Consider the following 18,163-nt stretch of genomic DNA (forward strand, 5'->3'; position numbering starts at 1 on the left):
TATTTTTGCCTTTTGATTCATATTAACAGTCTTTCCCCGTAGATTACACCTATTCTTCTGACAATTTGGAACACTGTGCACCATTACTGAGTGCTTCTTACAGTTCCCCAAATAACATGGAGCTGACTTGAATTGCCCTATGCCTTGCTTCCATTATCAATCGCAACATCAGAACTACCTCTCTGGTGCCCTTACTTTTCCTAAACCCCAACTGGCTGCCATCTAACATATTCTCAGGCTTTATGACTTAGTAATCTTTTTTCCTCCAATCTTTTTCTAAACTCTTTCAAGAGAAGGGTGTTCCAATTGGAAAAACTAGCAATTTTGTATCTTTTGATGTTTTTCTCTCTACTGCCGCTTGATGAGCAGATTTCCTCTAGCTGAGCTATAAAAATTCAAATCTGTATTATAAAACACTGTGATTGTTGATACCATGTTTTTATTTTATACTTACAGAGAAATAATGTACAGATATTACATCTCCATTACAAAACGGATACAGACATACTTTGCGTATCAACTGGCAAATGGATTCAGCTGATAATTAACAAATATTCAGTTATTCAAATATTTCCTACAGAAAACTTACATGTACCAGACAAGGGTAATGAAATAGCAAATGTCTTTTTCAAAATTTTCCAGTTGTAAGTTGTCCATACCGGCTTGCGTAAATTCTGTTGTTATATGATACATTTGACCTAACTTAGAAAACACAGGAGAAATTAAAAACTTGCACTAAAAAGAAATAAATAAACATGTCAGAAACTAACATGTAATAAGTAAGACAGTCATTAAGTCAATAGTCAAATTATCAGATTTAACTGCCCCCTAGGCACACAGAGCACGATTATTTTACTTTTATTTAATGGTCGTCAAATCCAGGCATTGGGTAGCACAAAGCAAATCTGCAAACCTCTTCTTTCAGTTTCTCTATCTTTGAACATATTGTTGCATCATTTGCTAAAACACCCTGGAATTCCTTAATTTTTGGACCTAGAAGAAGAAACAGCCACTTACATACCACATTTGTTTGCTGTACACAGACCTTCCACACAGTTTGCACGAAACAACCTACCGGACTTTTTCGATGCCTCGGCAGCAATCTCAACGGCCCTGTTAAAGAACTCGAGAACCTTCATGAAATCCTGCTCTTTGAATTGCCGTGAGGTCAAAGCGGGCACACCTGTTATATGGAGAAATGAGAATAGTTAATGTGTGCAACGATACATAATAAACCAACTTGTCATTGAGAAGGAAAGGTACTGACAAGTTGTTTGCAATTTACTTTCAGACTATAATTTTCTAATAAATACCAAAATTACTTCACAGGCTTTGCTTTTCAGATTATTATTATACATACAGTAATTTATGTTGGTGATTACTATAGTGCAGTTAGTTTTGCTGAGGAATTTCTCTCAAAGGGCACATTAGTATTTAAAACTTCATGGTACTATGTAATCTGAAAAATTTCAACTCTGCTAATAAACATTTGCTGGAAGACTGCTATATGCTGATTTGCTGTCTGTAGCTGATTACGGACATATGTTTGATTTTGCTTGATATAAAATAATTTGAAAGGTATTTTAATGTAAGGATTTCACTGTTTATGCACAAAACATAATGGCAAATACTGCTTAAATTCTGATCCAAAAGAGTAGGACATGAATATTCAGCAGGGCATGTATAAGGAAAAGTATGTTAATCACACTATGTTGGTAACTAAAATTGTGTTAGTTTGAACTTTGTGAAATACCTATACTTAAATAATTTTCTAAATCTTTGATTAGGAGTCCCATTCATTTTGGCCAGCCCCAAGCAATTTGTTTGTCCAGCAGGAAAACAGGAAACGTATCAAGAAAATGTTGTTAACTACCAGGGGGGTATTAACCAATATGATTGCTTTTCTTGTAACTTTGTTCATAATGGAGGTATGAACAGCAGTAATCTTATATTCCGCAATCCAGTTTCACTCCTCAAGACATGTTCAAAAATGTTTCACAGTTTACCTTTCATGTAAACATGACACCGAGCAAGGTGGCGCAGTGGTTAGCACACTGGACTCGCATTCGGGAGGACGACGGTTCAATCCCGTCTCCGGCCATCCTGATTTAGGTTTTCCGTGATTTCCCTAAATCGCTTCAGGCAAATGCCGGGATGGATCCTTTGAAAGGGCATGGCCAATTTCCTTCCCCATCCTTCCCTAACCCAAGCTTGCGCTCCGTCTCTAATGACCTCGTTGTCGACGGGACGTTAAACACTAAAATCTCCTCTCCTAAACATGACATTATTACAAATGGAACACAAATTTAGCTTTGATTCATAGAATCATATTGGTGTAAATCAGAACTGATTTGTTTGTTTGAAACTGTAGTAGAAAATAATTTTACTTTCACCGTGTAAAGGAGACCTTCCTTTTGAGCTTTCATCACATACACTTTTTCTCTTTGACTGTGTGAAACAAGTATATGTGACACAAAAGAAAAACACCAATTTCACTGGGGATGGCAGTGTGAATGGACTAGCAAGATTTTTGAAGTGAAGAAATAGCACACCGATTGTGGTAAAAAACAATTTTTAATGTGACTAGCATACTATTCCTTCACATTGGTATTCTTCAAAAACATTTCCTGAAAATAATGAACAAAAATCTAAAAGACAAGATTCATATTTGCAGTGGGCAGAGATGTGTGTGAGGAAATGCTGACGTAATCGGTGCTCACCACTACCAACAGGAACTTAAATGTCTAACTTCCTGATGCAATTTTGACACTACAGCTTCTAGGTCGCTGGCATTTGCAGAAATGAAAAAAACAGGGAAGCCAACACGCAGTGTTCCAGGCAACTCTTTTATTTGACGAAACCGTATGACGGACCCAGTGGACACCTTTTTTTTGTGCCACTTGCATGCAGTTATCATTGCTAGCATAGTGGTTATCCCCTAGTGCGAATGTGCATTGATTTTCTTTCAATTCTTGCTCTACGAGGTGTAATTAGACTACTAGCTTGTTGATGTATAGAACATCTAATAATAAATCATTAATTATTAATGATATGAATATAATAAAGGGAAACATTCCATGTGGGAAAAATATATCTAAAAACAAAGATGCTGTGACTTACCAAACAAGAAAGTGCTGGTAGATAGACACAATAAAAAATGCACAAACACACACACAAATTTCAAGCTCCTGCAACCCATGGTTGGTTCATCAGGGAAGGGGAGGGAAAGACGAAAGGATGTGGGTTTTAAGGGAGAGGGTAAGGAGTCATTCCAATCCCAGGAGCGGAAAGACTTACCTTAGGGGGAAAAAAGGACAGGTATACACTCACACACACACACACACACACACACACACATATCCATCCGCACATACACAGACACAAGCAGAAATGTCTGCTTGTGTCTGTGTATGTGCGGATGGATATGTGTGTGTGTGTGTGTGTGTGTGTGTGTGAGTGTATACCTGTCCTTTTTTCCCCCTAAGGTAAGTCTTTCTGCTCCCAGGATTGGAATGACTCCTTACCCTCTCCCTTAAAACCCACATCCTTTCATCTTTCCCTCTCCTTCCCTCTTTCCTGATGAAGCAACCGTTGGTTGCGAAAGCTTGAAATTTGTGTGTATGTTTGTGTTTGTTTGTGTGTCTATCGACGTGCCAGCACTTTCTTTTGGTAAGTCACATCATCTTTGTTTTTAGATATAATCAGTACTTACATATACAGCTCTACAATCAGCGGTATATTTACAACTTGCAGCCAATATTTTTATAGGCAAATACGTCGACATTTTTTCCGTCAATATATCAACGATATTTTTCAATATATCGAGTGCCGATAGTGATATTTTTTTAAATATCGCTACATCGGAATCCCAAAACTTTGAAAAATATCAACAGTCCTAGTCCCCTGCAGAATTCTGCATAAGAACTGTGTGGCAGCAGAGTAATATTTTGTAAGAGCTATAACTGTTTCAGGGTGTTATTTTCTGAACAATCAGCCACCAGTGTTCTCATTATTGAATAAATGCCAGTAAAACACAAAGATCATCAATATTATTTTATTACTTATGGAACCCTTTATTGTGAACAGTAAATTTTAGATAATACATCACAGATCTGAAAACAAACTTTTGTCACACCAAGCTCAGAAGAAAAGCAACTTGAAAACTGCAGTTTGGAGGACATACAACAAACAGGAAACAAAGGTTACAGCAATAAACAATATCCAGTATCTTTTGGGAATAGACTATAGACAAAATGTGGTATTGTATTGTATTGTATTTAACTGGGGACCTAGAAACAATGGAGAGGCTTTGTCCCCACTGTAGCCGTAGTGGTACACAACACCATAACAGGCTACAGCAGTCCACTCACCCCTCCGCCTCCGGACACCGAACCCAGGGTTATTGTGTGGTTTGCCCACCAGTGCCCCCCCCCCCTCCCCGTCTATATAGTGTAACTGAGGTGGAATAAGGGGAACCAGCCCGCATTTGCCGAGGCAGATAGAAAACTACCTTAAAAACCATCCACAAGCTGGCCGGCACACCAGACCTCGACACTAATCCGCTGGGTGAATTCGTGCCAGGGACCAGCATTGCTTCCCACCTGAAAAGCAGTGCATTAGACCACAAGGCTAACCAGGCAGGCAAATGTGATATGTGATATTAATTTTTTTTTTTTTTTGGTCATCAGTCTACTGACTGGTTTGATGCGGCCCGCCACGAATTCCTTTCCCGTGCTAACCTCTTCATCTCAGAGTAGCACTTGCAACCTACGTCCTCAATTATTTGCTTGACGTATTCCAATCTCTGTCTTCCTCTACAGTTTTTGCCCTCTACAGCTCCCTCTAGTACCATGGAAGTCATTCCCTCATGTCTTAGCAGATGTCCTATCATCCTGTCCCTTCTCCTTATCAGTGTTTTCCACATATTCCTTTCCTCTCCGATTCTGCGTAGAACCTCCTCATTCCTTACCTTATCAGTCCACCTAATTTTCAACATTCATCCACAGCACCACATCTCAAATGCTTCAATTCTCTTCTGTTCCAGTGTTCCCACAGTCCATGATTCACTACCATACAATGCTGTACTCCAGACGTACATCCTCAGAAATTTCTTCCTCAAATTAAGGCCGGTATTTGATATTAGTAGACTTCTCTTGGCCAGAAATGCCTTTTTTGCCATTGCGAGTCTGCTTTTGATGTCCTCCTTGCTCCGTCCGTCATTGGTTATTTTACTGCCTAGGTAGCAGAATTCCTTAACTTCATTGACTTCGTGACCATCAATCCTGATGTTAAGTTTCTCGCTGTTCTCATTTCTACTACTTCTCATTACCTTCGTCTTTCTCCAATTTACTCTCAAACCATACTCTGTACTCATTAGACAGTTCATTCCGTTCAGCAGATCATTTAATTCTCCTTCACTTTCACTCAGGATAGCAGTGTCATCAGTGAATCGTATCATTGATATCCTTTCACCTTGTATTTTAATTCTACTCCTGAACCTTTCTTTTATTTCCATCATTGCTTCCTCGATGTACAGATTGAAGAGTAGGGGCAAAAGGCTACAGCCTTGTCTTACACCCTTCTTAATATGAGCACTTCGTTCTTGATTGTCCACTCTTATTATTCCCTCTTGGTTGTTGTACATATTGTATATGGCCCGTCTCTCCCTATAGCTTACCCCAACTTTTTTCAGAATCTCGAACAGCTTGCACCATTTTATATTGTCGAATGCTTTTTCCAGGTCGACAAATCCTATGAAAGTGTCTTGATTTTTCTTTAGCCTTGCTTCCATTATTAGCCGTAACGTCAGAATTGCCTCTCTCGTCCGTTTACTTTCCCTAAAGCCAAACTGATCGTCACCTAGTGCGTTCTCAATTTTCTTTTCCATTCTTCTGTATATTATTCTTGTAAGCAGCTTCGATGCATGAGCTGTTAAGCTGATTGTGCGATAAGTCTCATACTTGTCAGCTCTTGCCGTCTTCGGAATTGTGTGGATGATGCTTTTCCGAAAGTCAGATGGTATATCGCCAGACTCATATATTCTACACACCAACATGAATAGTCGTTTTGTTGCCACTTTCCCCAATGATTTTAGAAATTCTGATGGAATGTTATCTATCCCTTCTGCCTTATTTGACCGTAAGTCCTCCAAAGCTCTTTTAAATTTTGATTCTAATACTGGATCCCCTATCTCTTCTAAATCGACTCCTGTTTCTTCTTCTATCACATCAGACAAATCTTCACCCTCATAGAGGCTTTCAATGTATTCTTCCCACCTATCTGCTCTCTCCTCCGCATTTAACAGTGGAATTCCCGTTGCACTCTTAATGTTACCACCGTTGCTTTTAATGTCACCAAAGGTTGTTTTGACTTTCCTGTATGCCGAGTCTGTCCTTCCGACAATCATATCTTTTTCCATGTCTTCACATTTTTCCTGCAGCCATTTCGTCTTAGCTTCCCTGCACTTCCTATTTATTTCATTCCTCAGTGACTTGTATTTCTGTATTCCTGATTTTCCCGGAACATGTTTGTACTTCCTCCTTTCATCAATCAACTGAAGTATTTCTTCTGTTACCCATGGTTTCTTCGCAGCTACCTTCTTTGTACCTATGTTTTCCTTCCCAACTTCTGTGATGGCCCTTTTTAGAGATGTCCATTCCTCTTCAACCATACTGCCTACTGCGCTGTTCCTTATTGCTGTATCTATAGCGTTAGAGAACTTCAAACGTATCTCGTCATTCCTTAGTACTTCCGTATCCCACTTCTTTGCGTATTGATTCTTCCTGACTAATGTCTCGAGCTTCAGCCTACTCTTCATCACTACCATAATGTGATCTGACTCTATATCTGCTCCTGAGTATGCCTTACAATCCAGTATCTGATTTCGGGATCTCTGTCTGACCATGATGTAATCTAATTGAAATCTTCCTGTATCTCCCGGCCTTTTCCAAGTATACCTCCTCCTCTTGTGATTTTTGAACAGGGTATTCGCTATTACTAGCTGAAACTTGTTACAGAACTCAATTAGTCTTTCTCCTCTTTCATTCCTTGTCCCAAGCCCGTATTCTCCTGTAACCTTTTCTTCTACTCCTTCCCTTACAACTGCATTCCAGTCGCCCATGACTTCTAGATTTTCGTCCCCCTTTACATACTGCATTACCCTTTCACTATCCTCATACACTTTCTCTATCTGTTCATCTTCAGCTTGTGACGTCGGCATGTATACCTGAACTATCGTTGTCGGTGTTGGTCTGCTGTCGATTCTGATTAGAACAACCCGGTCACTGAACTGTTCACAGTAACACACCCTCTGCCCTACCTTCCTATTTATAACGAATCCTACACCTGTTATACCATTTTCTGCTGCTGTTGATATTACCCGATACTCATCTGACCAGAAATCCTTGTCTTCCTTCCACTTCATTTCACTGACCCCTACTATATCTAGATTGAGCCTTTGCATTTCCCTTTTCAGATTTTCTAGTTTCCCTACCATGTTCAAGCTTCTGACATTCCACGCCCCGACTCATAGAATGTTATCCTTTCGTTGATTATTCAATCTTTTTCTCATGGTAACCTCCCCCTTGGCAGTCCCCTCCCAGAGATCCGAATTGGGGACTATTCCGGAATCTTTTGCCAATGGAGAGATCATCATGACACTTCTTCAAATACAGGCCACATGTCCTGTGGATACACATTACGTGTCTTTAATGCAGTGGTTTCCATTGCTTTCTGCATCCTCATGTCGTTGATCATTGCTGATTCTTCCGCCTTTAGGGGCAATTTCCCACCCCTAGGACAAGAGAGTGCCCTGAACCTCTATCCGCTCCTCCGCCCTCTTTGACAAGGCCGTTGGCAGAATGAGGCTGACTTCTTATGCCGGAAGACCTCAGCCGCCAACGCTGATTATTTATCAAAATTTAGGCAGTGGCGGGGATTGAACCCAGGACCAAAGACATTTTGATTATGAATCAAAGACGCTACCCCTAGACCATGGGTGATATTACTACAAAGCAAGAAAACTGTTGTGAATTTTGAAACTAAAGAGTGAGATATGCAATTGGTGCTGTAATAGGGAGAGAATGTGGAATCTGATCACAATTTATTGCTCATGGACTACAGATTACAGCTGAAGAAACTGCAGAATGGATGGAAATTAACACTATAGCATCTGGAGAAATTGAAAAGAATAGATGTTATTGAACATTCAAAAGGGAGCATTAACAACAAATGACTGAAATATGGTGGGAGGTGGACAGGGAGGTTGAGAGAGGGGGGAATAGTAGAAGGCAAATGGGTAGCTATGAGAGCTGAATTAGTGAAGATAGTAGACGATGAAATAGGCAGAAAGATAATGCCCAGTAGAAATCCCTGGATAACACACAAGACTCTGAAAGGAGAAAATTAATAATGCAGCAAATGGATCAGGCAAAAGTGAATACAAATGTTTAAAAAATGGGAGTAAAATGTAAATGTCATGTGACTAGGGCCTCCCATGGGGTAGAATGTTTGCTGGGTGCAAGTCTTTCGATCTGACGCCACTTCGGCAAGTTGCGTGTCAATGGGGATGAAATGATGGTGATTAGGCCAACACAACACCCAGTCACTGAGTGGAGAAAACCTATGACCCAGCTGGGAACCGAACCCGGGCCCTTAAGATTGACATTCTGTCGCACTGACCACGCAGCTACCAGGGGCGGACAAAAAATGAGACAGACAGGACGTACAAAACTGCTAAGCAGGAATGGCTAGAGGCTAATGTAAGAATTTAGAAGAATATTGCACTAGAGGAAAGATAAGATACTGCCTACAGGAAAATTGAGAGGCCTTTGGAGAAAAGAGAAGCAGTTACATTAATATCAAGAACTTATATGGTAAACCAGTTCTAAGTAAAGAAAGGAAAGCTGAAAGGTGGAAGGAACATATAGAGTATCTATACTAGGAAGATGTTTGAACTTGAAAGCAATATTATAGAAAGGGAAGTGGATGTAGATGGAGATAAGATGGGAGATACGATACTGTGGAAATTTGACAAGGGAAAGATGTGTGGTGTCACAAGGCTTAGGCCTGTCCCACCCCTCATTAAATCGACCAAGACTTATACGAATAATTGTAAGAGCAGTTATTATTATGTTCTTTAAGTTCGTTTTTGGGTTTTCAGAAAAACTGTGGGAAGAAAGTTTATTTATGTTGCAGATAATGTGGAAGACGTTGCCCGACGATCACCACGAACGTTCGACGTAGCGACAAGTGGGCGAGGAATGAAACGAATGCTGCAAACTACCGTGAGCCATGGAAGAGCCCGGGCTGCGATGGCGTCGAGCTTCCTAGGTCATCGTTGGACAACGTCAGAGGAAGAGATATTCTGCTTTCTCTTTGTAAACAGATCGATAAAGTCTTGAAAGGTTCACGTAAAACGTATAGGCGGGTGACACATTAGGTGGGACCCGATGCCTGTAATACTTCCACAGTTATTAAAAAGTTGTTAAATGGCAAAACCAATAGTTCTAATAGAGGGAAACATTCCACGTAGGAAAAATATATCTAAAAACAAAGATGATGTGACTTACCAAGTGAAAGTGCTGGCAGGTCGACAGACACACAAACAAACACAAACATACACACAAAATTCAAGCTTTCGCAACAAACTGTTGCCTCTTTCCTGATGAGGCAACAGTTTGTTGCGAAAGCTTGAATTTTGTGTGTATGTTTGTGTTTGTTTGTGTGTCTGTCGACCTGCCAGCACTTTCATTTGGTAAGTCACATCATCTTTGTTTTTAGATATAAAACCAATAGTTCTTCATTTATATAGATAAAAAGTAGTAAAGATATAGGAGAGGAAGAGCTGCAGCGTCAGAACGAAAAGTGAGACATCGCTCAGCAATGAAGAAGGACGTAAACAGTGGGCGTTACGTGGTGAAAACAAATCAACTGATAAAATAGTAAGTCTATAATTAAGTGTAAAGCCACGTACCACTGCAGATGAAAGGTGAAAGGGAGAAGGAATATGGAAGAACCATACAAAGAGAAACTATCCTGAAGACAATATTACAGAAATGAAAGAGGAAGGACCTGAAGGTGTGATGTGAGGTATGGTACTGTGTGAATAATATGATGGAAGATGTAGCTCAGAATTGAGATCCTTGGAACAATATACCAACACAAAAGTATTATACTTAGAATGCAAGATATATGAAACACGCCCCCCCCCCCCAAACTTCAATAAGACATAACAATTCCACTTCCAAAAAGACAGGTATTGACAGGGGTTAATATTACCAAATTATAAATTTAATAAGTCATGGTAGCAATATGCTCACAGACTTGCCTTAAAAGATAGATTGACAAGAAAGGCAAACCATCGTTTATAGCGTTTGAAGTTTTAGGGAAAGCTTATGACTGGGATGCACTTTCTAAAATTCTGTAGGGGGCTGGGATAAAATAAAAAGAAAGAAAGTTCTTCTATAATTAATTCAGAAGACAGATTGTAGATACAGGAGTCAAAGGATGTGTAAGGAAAGCAATAGCTGAGAAGGGAGTGTGACAGGATTGTAGCCTACTTCCAGTCATATTCAATCTGTACCCTGAGCAAGCTGTAAAGGAAACTAAAGACAAATTTGAAAATGGAATTAAAGTTCAGGATGAAGAAATAAAATCACTTTACTCTGTCGATGACAATGTGATTTTCAGAGATGGCAAAACACCTGGAAGAACAGTTGAGTGAAAGTATGTCAAATAGAGATTGTAAGATGAATATTCACAAAAAATAACACAAGAGTATTGAAATGCAGTCAAATTAAATCATGTGATGCCGACAGAATTATAAACGACGTTTGGAAATTCCCATTACCAACTTCTAGGACTTGTACAGGGGAGTTCGCACGTTACATTCTGAATAGGAACCCATGTCTGGAAACGCTCAGTTCCTACGACGTTATCCTCGGGGGTGGCGAAGCTCACAGTAATGGAAGAGCTGCTCATTGCCTTTATCAAGATCATTCTGCACAATGTATGACTCCATCGCATACCCTTTTCACCACAATTATGCAATGCCTTTGAGAAAGGGTATCTTTACCATCAGCAGGTATGACCATGGTGCTCCAAAGAGACACTACCCACCCAAATTTGAAGACGCCATACTGAATCATGTTCAAGAGAAACTGTCAACGAGTACACAAGGAGTTTCTTTGGCTATTAAGGAGCGGAACTGTAAGGGTCATGCCTAATCAATTACGTGTAAAAGTGTTCATGTTACCAACACATTTTCAAATGGTTGTAGCAAGAAAACAGTCCAATTCCAAACATAGGTTCCAATTCAAAACATTATCTACTCACTCCCCTCTCCATGTCCTAGAAGTGTGTAACAGGGATTTCTAAAAACCATGTTTCAGAAAATGAGACAAATAATGTGGCAGACAAGTAAAGTTATTTGAGGAGCAAAATAACTAACAATAGCTGAAGTAGAGAGAGAACAAAATGAAGACTAGCAATAGTAAGAGAAATGTTTCCAAAAAAATATAACTTGTTAATACTGACCACAACATTTTAGTATTGGGAAGTCTTTTCCAAAGGTTTGTGTGTGGAACAAAAGTGAAATTTGGACAATAAGCAGTTCAGACAATAAGAGAACAGAAGCTTCTGAAATGTGGTGCTACTGAAGAATGCTAAAAATTACTTGGATTTATGAAGCAACTAACGAGGAGGTACTGATCGAATCAGGGAGGAAAGAGATCTGTGGCACAATTTTTTTTGAAAAAGAAGGTATCAACTGATACAATACAGTCTGGCGAAGGATTTGAGGGAGAGGGAGGGGGGGTGGGGTGGAGGGGGAGAGATAGAAAGAAAAACACTTGATCACAAAACGCAGCTTCAAATATCGGTTGACAAATCGGTAATGCAACCACTTTTGCAGTGTGTGGTCGGTCAGCAAGGGTGGCTGGTATGCCAACAGCATGTGGGACAGGAGGTCTGCAGTAAATATACACACATCAAAAAAAGTTTTGCATCACCCCAATTCCCAGAACTCCTGAAGATAGACCTTGACTGTGGGTATGGTATCACAAACACAGTCCCTTTGACTGTTCAGAGACGTTACTAAATCCACTCAAAGATGTAAACAACCACGCATAAGCAGCGCCATTAGGTAGAGGGGGACCAACAGCTGATCAGTTCCACTCACTCCACCAGGAAGGAGGTACACAACTTGTGTTGTCTGTAGTTCAACCGTGCCTAGATGATCAATACCGCGGTTCGATCACATCTGCATTGTTAGTTTGTGCCAGGGAGGGCTGTCAACAAGGGATGTGTTCAGGTGTCTCAGAGTGAACCAAAGCGATGTTGTTCAGACATGGAGGAGACAGAGAGACAGGAACTGTTGATGACATGCCTTGCTCAGGCCACCCAAGGGCTACTACTGCAGTGGATGACCACTACCAAGGGATTATGGCTCAGAGGAACCCTGACAGCAATGCCACCGTGTTGAATAATACTTTTTGTGCAGCCACAGGACGTCATGTTATGACTCAAACTGTGCACAATAGGCTGCATGATGCACAACTTCACTCCCGACGTACATGACGAGGTCCATCTTTGGAACCACGACACCGTGTCGCGCAGTACAGATGGGCCCAACAGCATGCCGAATGGACCGCTCAGGATTGGCATCACATTCTTTTTACCGATGAGTGTTGCATATGCCTTCAATCAATCGTCGGAGACGCGTTTGGAGGCAACTCGGTGAGGATGAATGCCTTAGCCACACTGCCCAGCGAGTGCAGCAAAGTGAAGATTCCCTGCTGTTTTGGGGTGGCATTATGGGGTGCCAATATATGCCGCTGGTGGTCAAGGAAGGCACCATAACGGCTGTACGATACGTGAATGCCATCTACCGACCAATAGTGCAACCATGTCGACGAGGCATTCGTCTTCGTTCATGCGACAATTTGAGCCTCCATCGTGCACATCTTGTGAATGACTTCCATCAGGATAATGCCTTCGCTCGACTAGAGTGGGCAGCATGTTCTCCTGACATGAACCCTATCGAACAGGCCTGGTATAGATTGAAAAGGGTTGTTTATCGACAATGTGACCCACCAACCACTCTGAGGGATCTATGCCAAATTGCCATTGCCAAGTGGGACAATCTGGACCAACAGTGCCTTGATGAACTTGTGGATAGTATACCACAATGAAGACAGGCATGCATCAATGGAAGAGGACATGCTACTGGATATTAGAGGTTCCGGTGTGTACAGCAATCTGGACCATCACCTCTGAAGGTCTCACTGTACGGTGGTACAACATGCAATGTGTGGTTTCCATGAGCAATAAAGAGGGTGGAATTGATGCTTATGTTGATCTGTATTTTCTGTACATGCTCTGGAATGCTCAGAATCGAGGTGATGCAAAACTTTTTTTTGATGTGTGTAGTACGCATTGTAGCATTAGTTATTTTGAACATACATAACTTAACCAGTTAAAAATAAAAGTTCGTTACTCACATATATTAAGCTAGGCTATACTGGAATTGCCTCCCTTCATTGTTCAAGCATTTCTGACAGCTGCTTAGGAAACTACTCATTAGAATCTGCAGTACCCTCTGAGGAATGGCACCAATTTCGTGAGGAATTTTTTTTAAGTTCATGTAATGTGTGTGGATTTTATTTTTACACTTTCTCTTTTAGTGGTCCCCAGAGATAAAAATCGCAGGGGATTAAATTGGGGGAATGAGGAGGCCATATGTTGTTAGCGATAACTCTTATCTTGAAACACATCATGAATTTCCTGTAATGAGAAGTTGGCTATATGTGTCATTGCAGTCTTGCTGAAAGATCATGAAAGTAAGTTATCTCTTTGTTAACTGGTCCAAAGAAGGCCGCAAAATGTATTGCACATATCTCTCACTGTCACCTGTTTCCTGGAAAATAAAATAGGGTCCGTTATTCTCCCACCACTAATAGTGCGTCAAACTACTACTTTTGCGTCATGCACACTCCTACTTTTTCATCCTGCACGGGCATCTGATATTTTATATTTGGCTATTCAGCCTGCCAGTAATGATTATTTTGCAAATTAACGTATCAACTTAGGAGGAACCATGATTCATCTGCAAAAACAAAGTTAGGTGAGGATCACTTCATCCGTCACACACCCTATTCAAAATCACGTACGAGACCAAAACATTTTTGCGGGTCACCTTGTTTAAGTTCTTGCACTGCAGTAATTTTTGTAGGATTGTAACTTGGATAACTTTTTAGCCATTTGAACAGAACCATATCAAATTCCCATTTCCAGAGCATGCCCAATGTTATCCTGGGTTTCTTCTGTGTCTACTGAATGTGGTAGTCTACGTTTCCTGCCAGGAACACTTCCTGCATCATGAAATTTATTTATCAATCAATAAATAGCACTCCTACCAGGAACTCAATCATCAGGAAGTTTCTCTCATAATAATCTCCATACTGCAAGTGCTGATTCCTGATTCTGTATGCACATAAAAAAAAAAAGTGCTGTGAACTTTTTAATGTCTGCAAAAAAACCACACTATAACAACTTTAATTTAAATGATGAAACTATAGAATGTGTAAACTACACAAAATTTCTTGGTATGCATGCTGACAGTCAGTTAAAGTGGGAAGAACATATTAAAATACTTAGTAACATGCAATTTTGTCATATGATGACATGTTGGAAACCGTGGCTGTTTTTGAAGACAAATGTTGTTGGTGTTAGTAAGCTCTTTGTATGTACCAAAACATGTGGTGCGTGGTTGGAATGATCTCAGCGACAAATCTAACGTGTACAGTGAAAACTATTACGTGTGCAACAACGAGGATGCAGTGGGAATGTATTTACATCGATTGGATGAACGTTATGGAAACAATCACTCGAAACCGACGTTTCACGACAATTAATCTATAAAAACACACCAAATGTCAGAAAGAAAGCATGTAAACTGTCTGACGATGAATCGCAATGATTCGAAACTGGTAACGGTTTCCTTTGAATAAAGGAACTCAAAGTAAATTTGTGACTGGTTGCTGTCCTAACACCAACAACTTAGTAACATAATTGCTACAGCATGCAGCGTGTGATACTACATGTGTCAGATCTGTATATTTTTCTTATATCCACTCTGTTGTTACCTATGGAATAATATTTTGGGGGATAGTCAACAGTAAAAATATTCAAATAGTTTTCAAATTACAGAAAAGAGCAATTCGTGTAATAACCAGGAGTGGCAGTAGGGCTCACTGCCTTGAACATTTCCAAAAGCTGGAAATCCTAACTATCCCCTGTGAATACATTTTTCAAAGTATTATGTATGTAAAAAAAAAAAAAAAATAAATAAATAAATAAATAAATAAATAAATATTCTTTAGTACACAGCTATGAAACCAAAAACCAATACAATCTGCATGTAGAGAGGAAAAATAAAGTTAAAACTCAGCTGGGTTTGTTGGACAATGCTGTTAAATTATATAATAAATTACCCCAAATTATAGAAGATATTGACACAATTGGACAGTTCAAAACAAAACTACAAAAATTTTTATTAAATAAAAGTTATTACGCAGTAACGGACTATCTGAATTAAAACATGTGGCGTAATTAAAGTAGCCCACATTGTAATACATGAAGAAATAATTATAATATGAAATCCAGAATTGTACAGTACTATAAGAAAATTACATAAGGATGTGAAACTAATGTAAGATACTTCAAAAATGTGCGTAAATATTAATTTTATGCGTCTAAATTGTAGGTATATTGTATTGTATATGATTTTGCTGATGAAATCCACACAATGTAAATTGTTACATGGATTAATAAAGAAATCAATCTCTTGCTGAAGAGAATGCTTGCATGTCACCATTTCACTTGAAACATGCTCACTAAGTATACTGTATTGTCTCACCTAACAAACAAAAACCTCACAACAGAGGGAAAATACACTCCCCACCAGCACTGCAGGCTGTTGGATAAACAACAAAATCCCTGCTAGGTGTTTGTGTTATGGATTGATCAACCTGTATATGTGGTGTGTTAGAAAAGTATCTGACCTCTGCCAGAGGAAAAAAAACTGGTTTACCTGGAGTGTTGGCCACCTAATCATCCTGAAAGAAGCTCCCTTGGGATTCCACACACCTCTCCCAGTGGTGCCACCCCTGTTGGAAGCATGCCAAAAAAGCCCCTTTCAGAATGGAGTTCAAACTGTGTTCCTTTCAATGTTGTTGTTGTTGTGGTGGTCTTCAGTCCTGAGACTGGTTTGATGCAGCTCTCCATGCTACTCTATCCTGTGCAAGCTTCTTCATCTCCCAGTACCTACTGCAACCTACATCCTTCTGAATCTGTTCAGTGTATTCATCTCTTGGCCTCCCTCTATGATTTTTACCCTCCACGCTGCCCTCCAATGCTAAATTTGTGATCCCTTGATGCCTCAGAACATGTCCTACCAACCGATCCCTTCTTCTAGTCAAGTTGTGCCACAAACTCCTCTTCTCCCCAATTCTATTCAATACCTCACCATTAGTTATGTGAGCTACCCATCTAATCTTCAGCATTCTTCTGTAGCACCACATTTCAAAAGCTTCTGTTCTCTTCTTGTCCAAACTATTTGTCATCCACGTTTCACTTCCATACATGGCTACACTCTATACAAATACTTTCAGAAACGACACTCCATACAAATACTTTCAGAAACGACTTCCTGACACTTAAATCTATACTCGATGTTAACAAATTTCTCTTCTTCAGAAACACTTTCCTTGCCATTGCCAGTCTACATTTTATATCTTCTCTACTTCGACCATCATCAGTTATTTTGCTCTCCAAATAGCAAAACTCATTTACTACTTTAAGCGTCTCATTTCCTAATCTAATTCCCTCAGCATCACCCGACTTAATTCGACTACATTCCGTTATCCTCTTTTTGCTTTTGTTGATGTTCATCTTATATCCTCCTTTCAAGACACTGTCCATTTCGTTCAACAGCTCTTCCAGGTCCTTCGCTGTCTCTGACAGAATTACAATGTCATCGGCGAGTTTGCGCGCACTCTCTCTCTCTCTCTCTCTCTCTCTCTCTCTCTCTCTCTCTGTGTGTGTGTGTGTGTGTGTGCGTGCGTGTGTGTGTGTGTGTGTGTGTGTGTGTGTAATTTATATTCTTCACATAGACGCTACATGTGTATACTGGTGTACTTTGTAAGAGCTGACACGTGCATTTTCTCTGGTATTTTGGCGGATATTTCCGATTTCATTTTCGCCATCTGTAGCTGGAGCCACCTCAAACAAATACTGAAATCCAGACCATTAGTTGCTTACAGGCGTCGATGAATATCAACAGGGAGAGTTGCAAATGTGTGCCCCGACCGGAACTCGAACCCGGGCTCTCCTGCTTACATGGCAGACTCTCTATCTGACTGAGCCATCAAGGACACAGAGGATAGTGCGACTGCAGGGACTTATTCCTTGCATGCTCCCTGTGAGACCCACATTTCCAACTTGTTGTCCACACACTACATTCGCAGTGCCCCTGCCCACTATACTCAGTCTACCGATTCCCGTAAGAGTTTGAGCACTGTGAGTGCATCTGCACTGAAGATCATAGGCCGGTAAGCCTTGTTTGTATGAAGATGGTATCTGTTCTTTCAGACATGTCGAGAAGAACAGATACCATCTTCATATCGAGCAAATACTGCTCATCGCATAATTCATGTAACACCCAGTGCTCACAGAAAGTGTCGGTTTCTTTCCCATTACCAACAAAACGATTTGATAGGGTGGTCCCTGATTAGTTTAGTACAATATTTGTTTTTTAACCACGTACTACTTATTACACTATTCAGAAAGACTTTTCTGGAGACTAGAAATTTACTCTGTAGGAATCAGCATGGGTTTCGAAAAAGACGGTCGTGTGAAACCCAGCTCGCGCTATTCGTCCACGAGACTCAGAGGGCCATAGACACGGGTTCGCAGGTAGATGCCGTGTTTCTTGACTTCCGCAAGGCGTTCGATACAGTTTCCCACAGTCGTTTAATGAACAAAGTAAGAGCATATGGACTATCAGACCATTTGTGTGATTGGACTGAAGAGTTCCTAGATAACAGAATGCAGCATGTCATTCTCCATGGAGAGAAGTCTTCCAAAGTAAGAGTGATTTCAGATG

The 18,163-nt window shown here is 40.2% G+C and overlaps 1 protein-coding gene across 1 annotated transcript in view; it reads right to left on the minus strand.

The window, feature by feature from the left end:
• Window positions 1-862: 862 nt before the first annotated feature.
• Window positions 863-18,163, minus strand: part of LOC124719735 (serine hydroxymethyltransferase, mitochondrial-like) — a 183,640-nt gene continuing 166,339 nt past the window's right edge. Inside the window, exons 9-10 of the mRNA XM_047244937.1 lie at window positions 1,076-1,183; window positions 863-993 (exon numbers count right to left, since the gene is read on the minus strand). Of these exons, the coding sequence (XP_047100893.1) occupies window positions 863-993; window positions 1,076-1,183 (239 nt within the window). The remainder of the gene's footprint in view (window positions 994-1,075; window positions 1,184-18,163) is intronic.

Source organism: Schistocerca piceifrons, chromosome 11 (assembly GCF_021461385.2).
Source record: "Schistocerca piceifrons isolate TAMUIC-IGC-003096 chromosome 11, iqSchPice1.1, whole genome shotgun sequence".
Lineage (NCBI taxonomy): Eukaryota > Metazoa > Arthropoda > Insecta > Orthoptera > Acrididae > Schistocerca > Schistocerca piceifrons.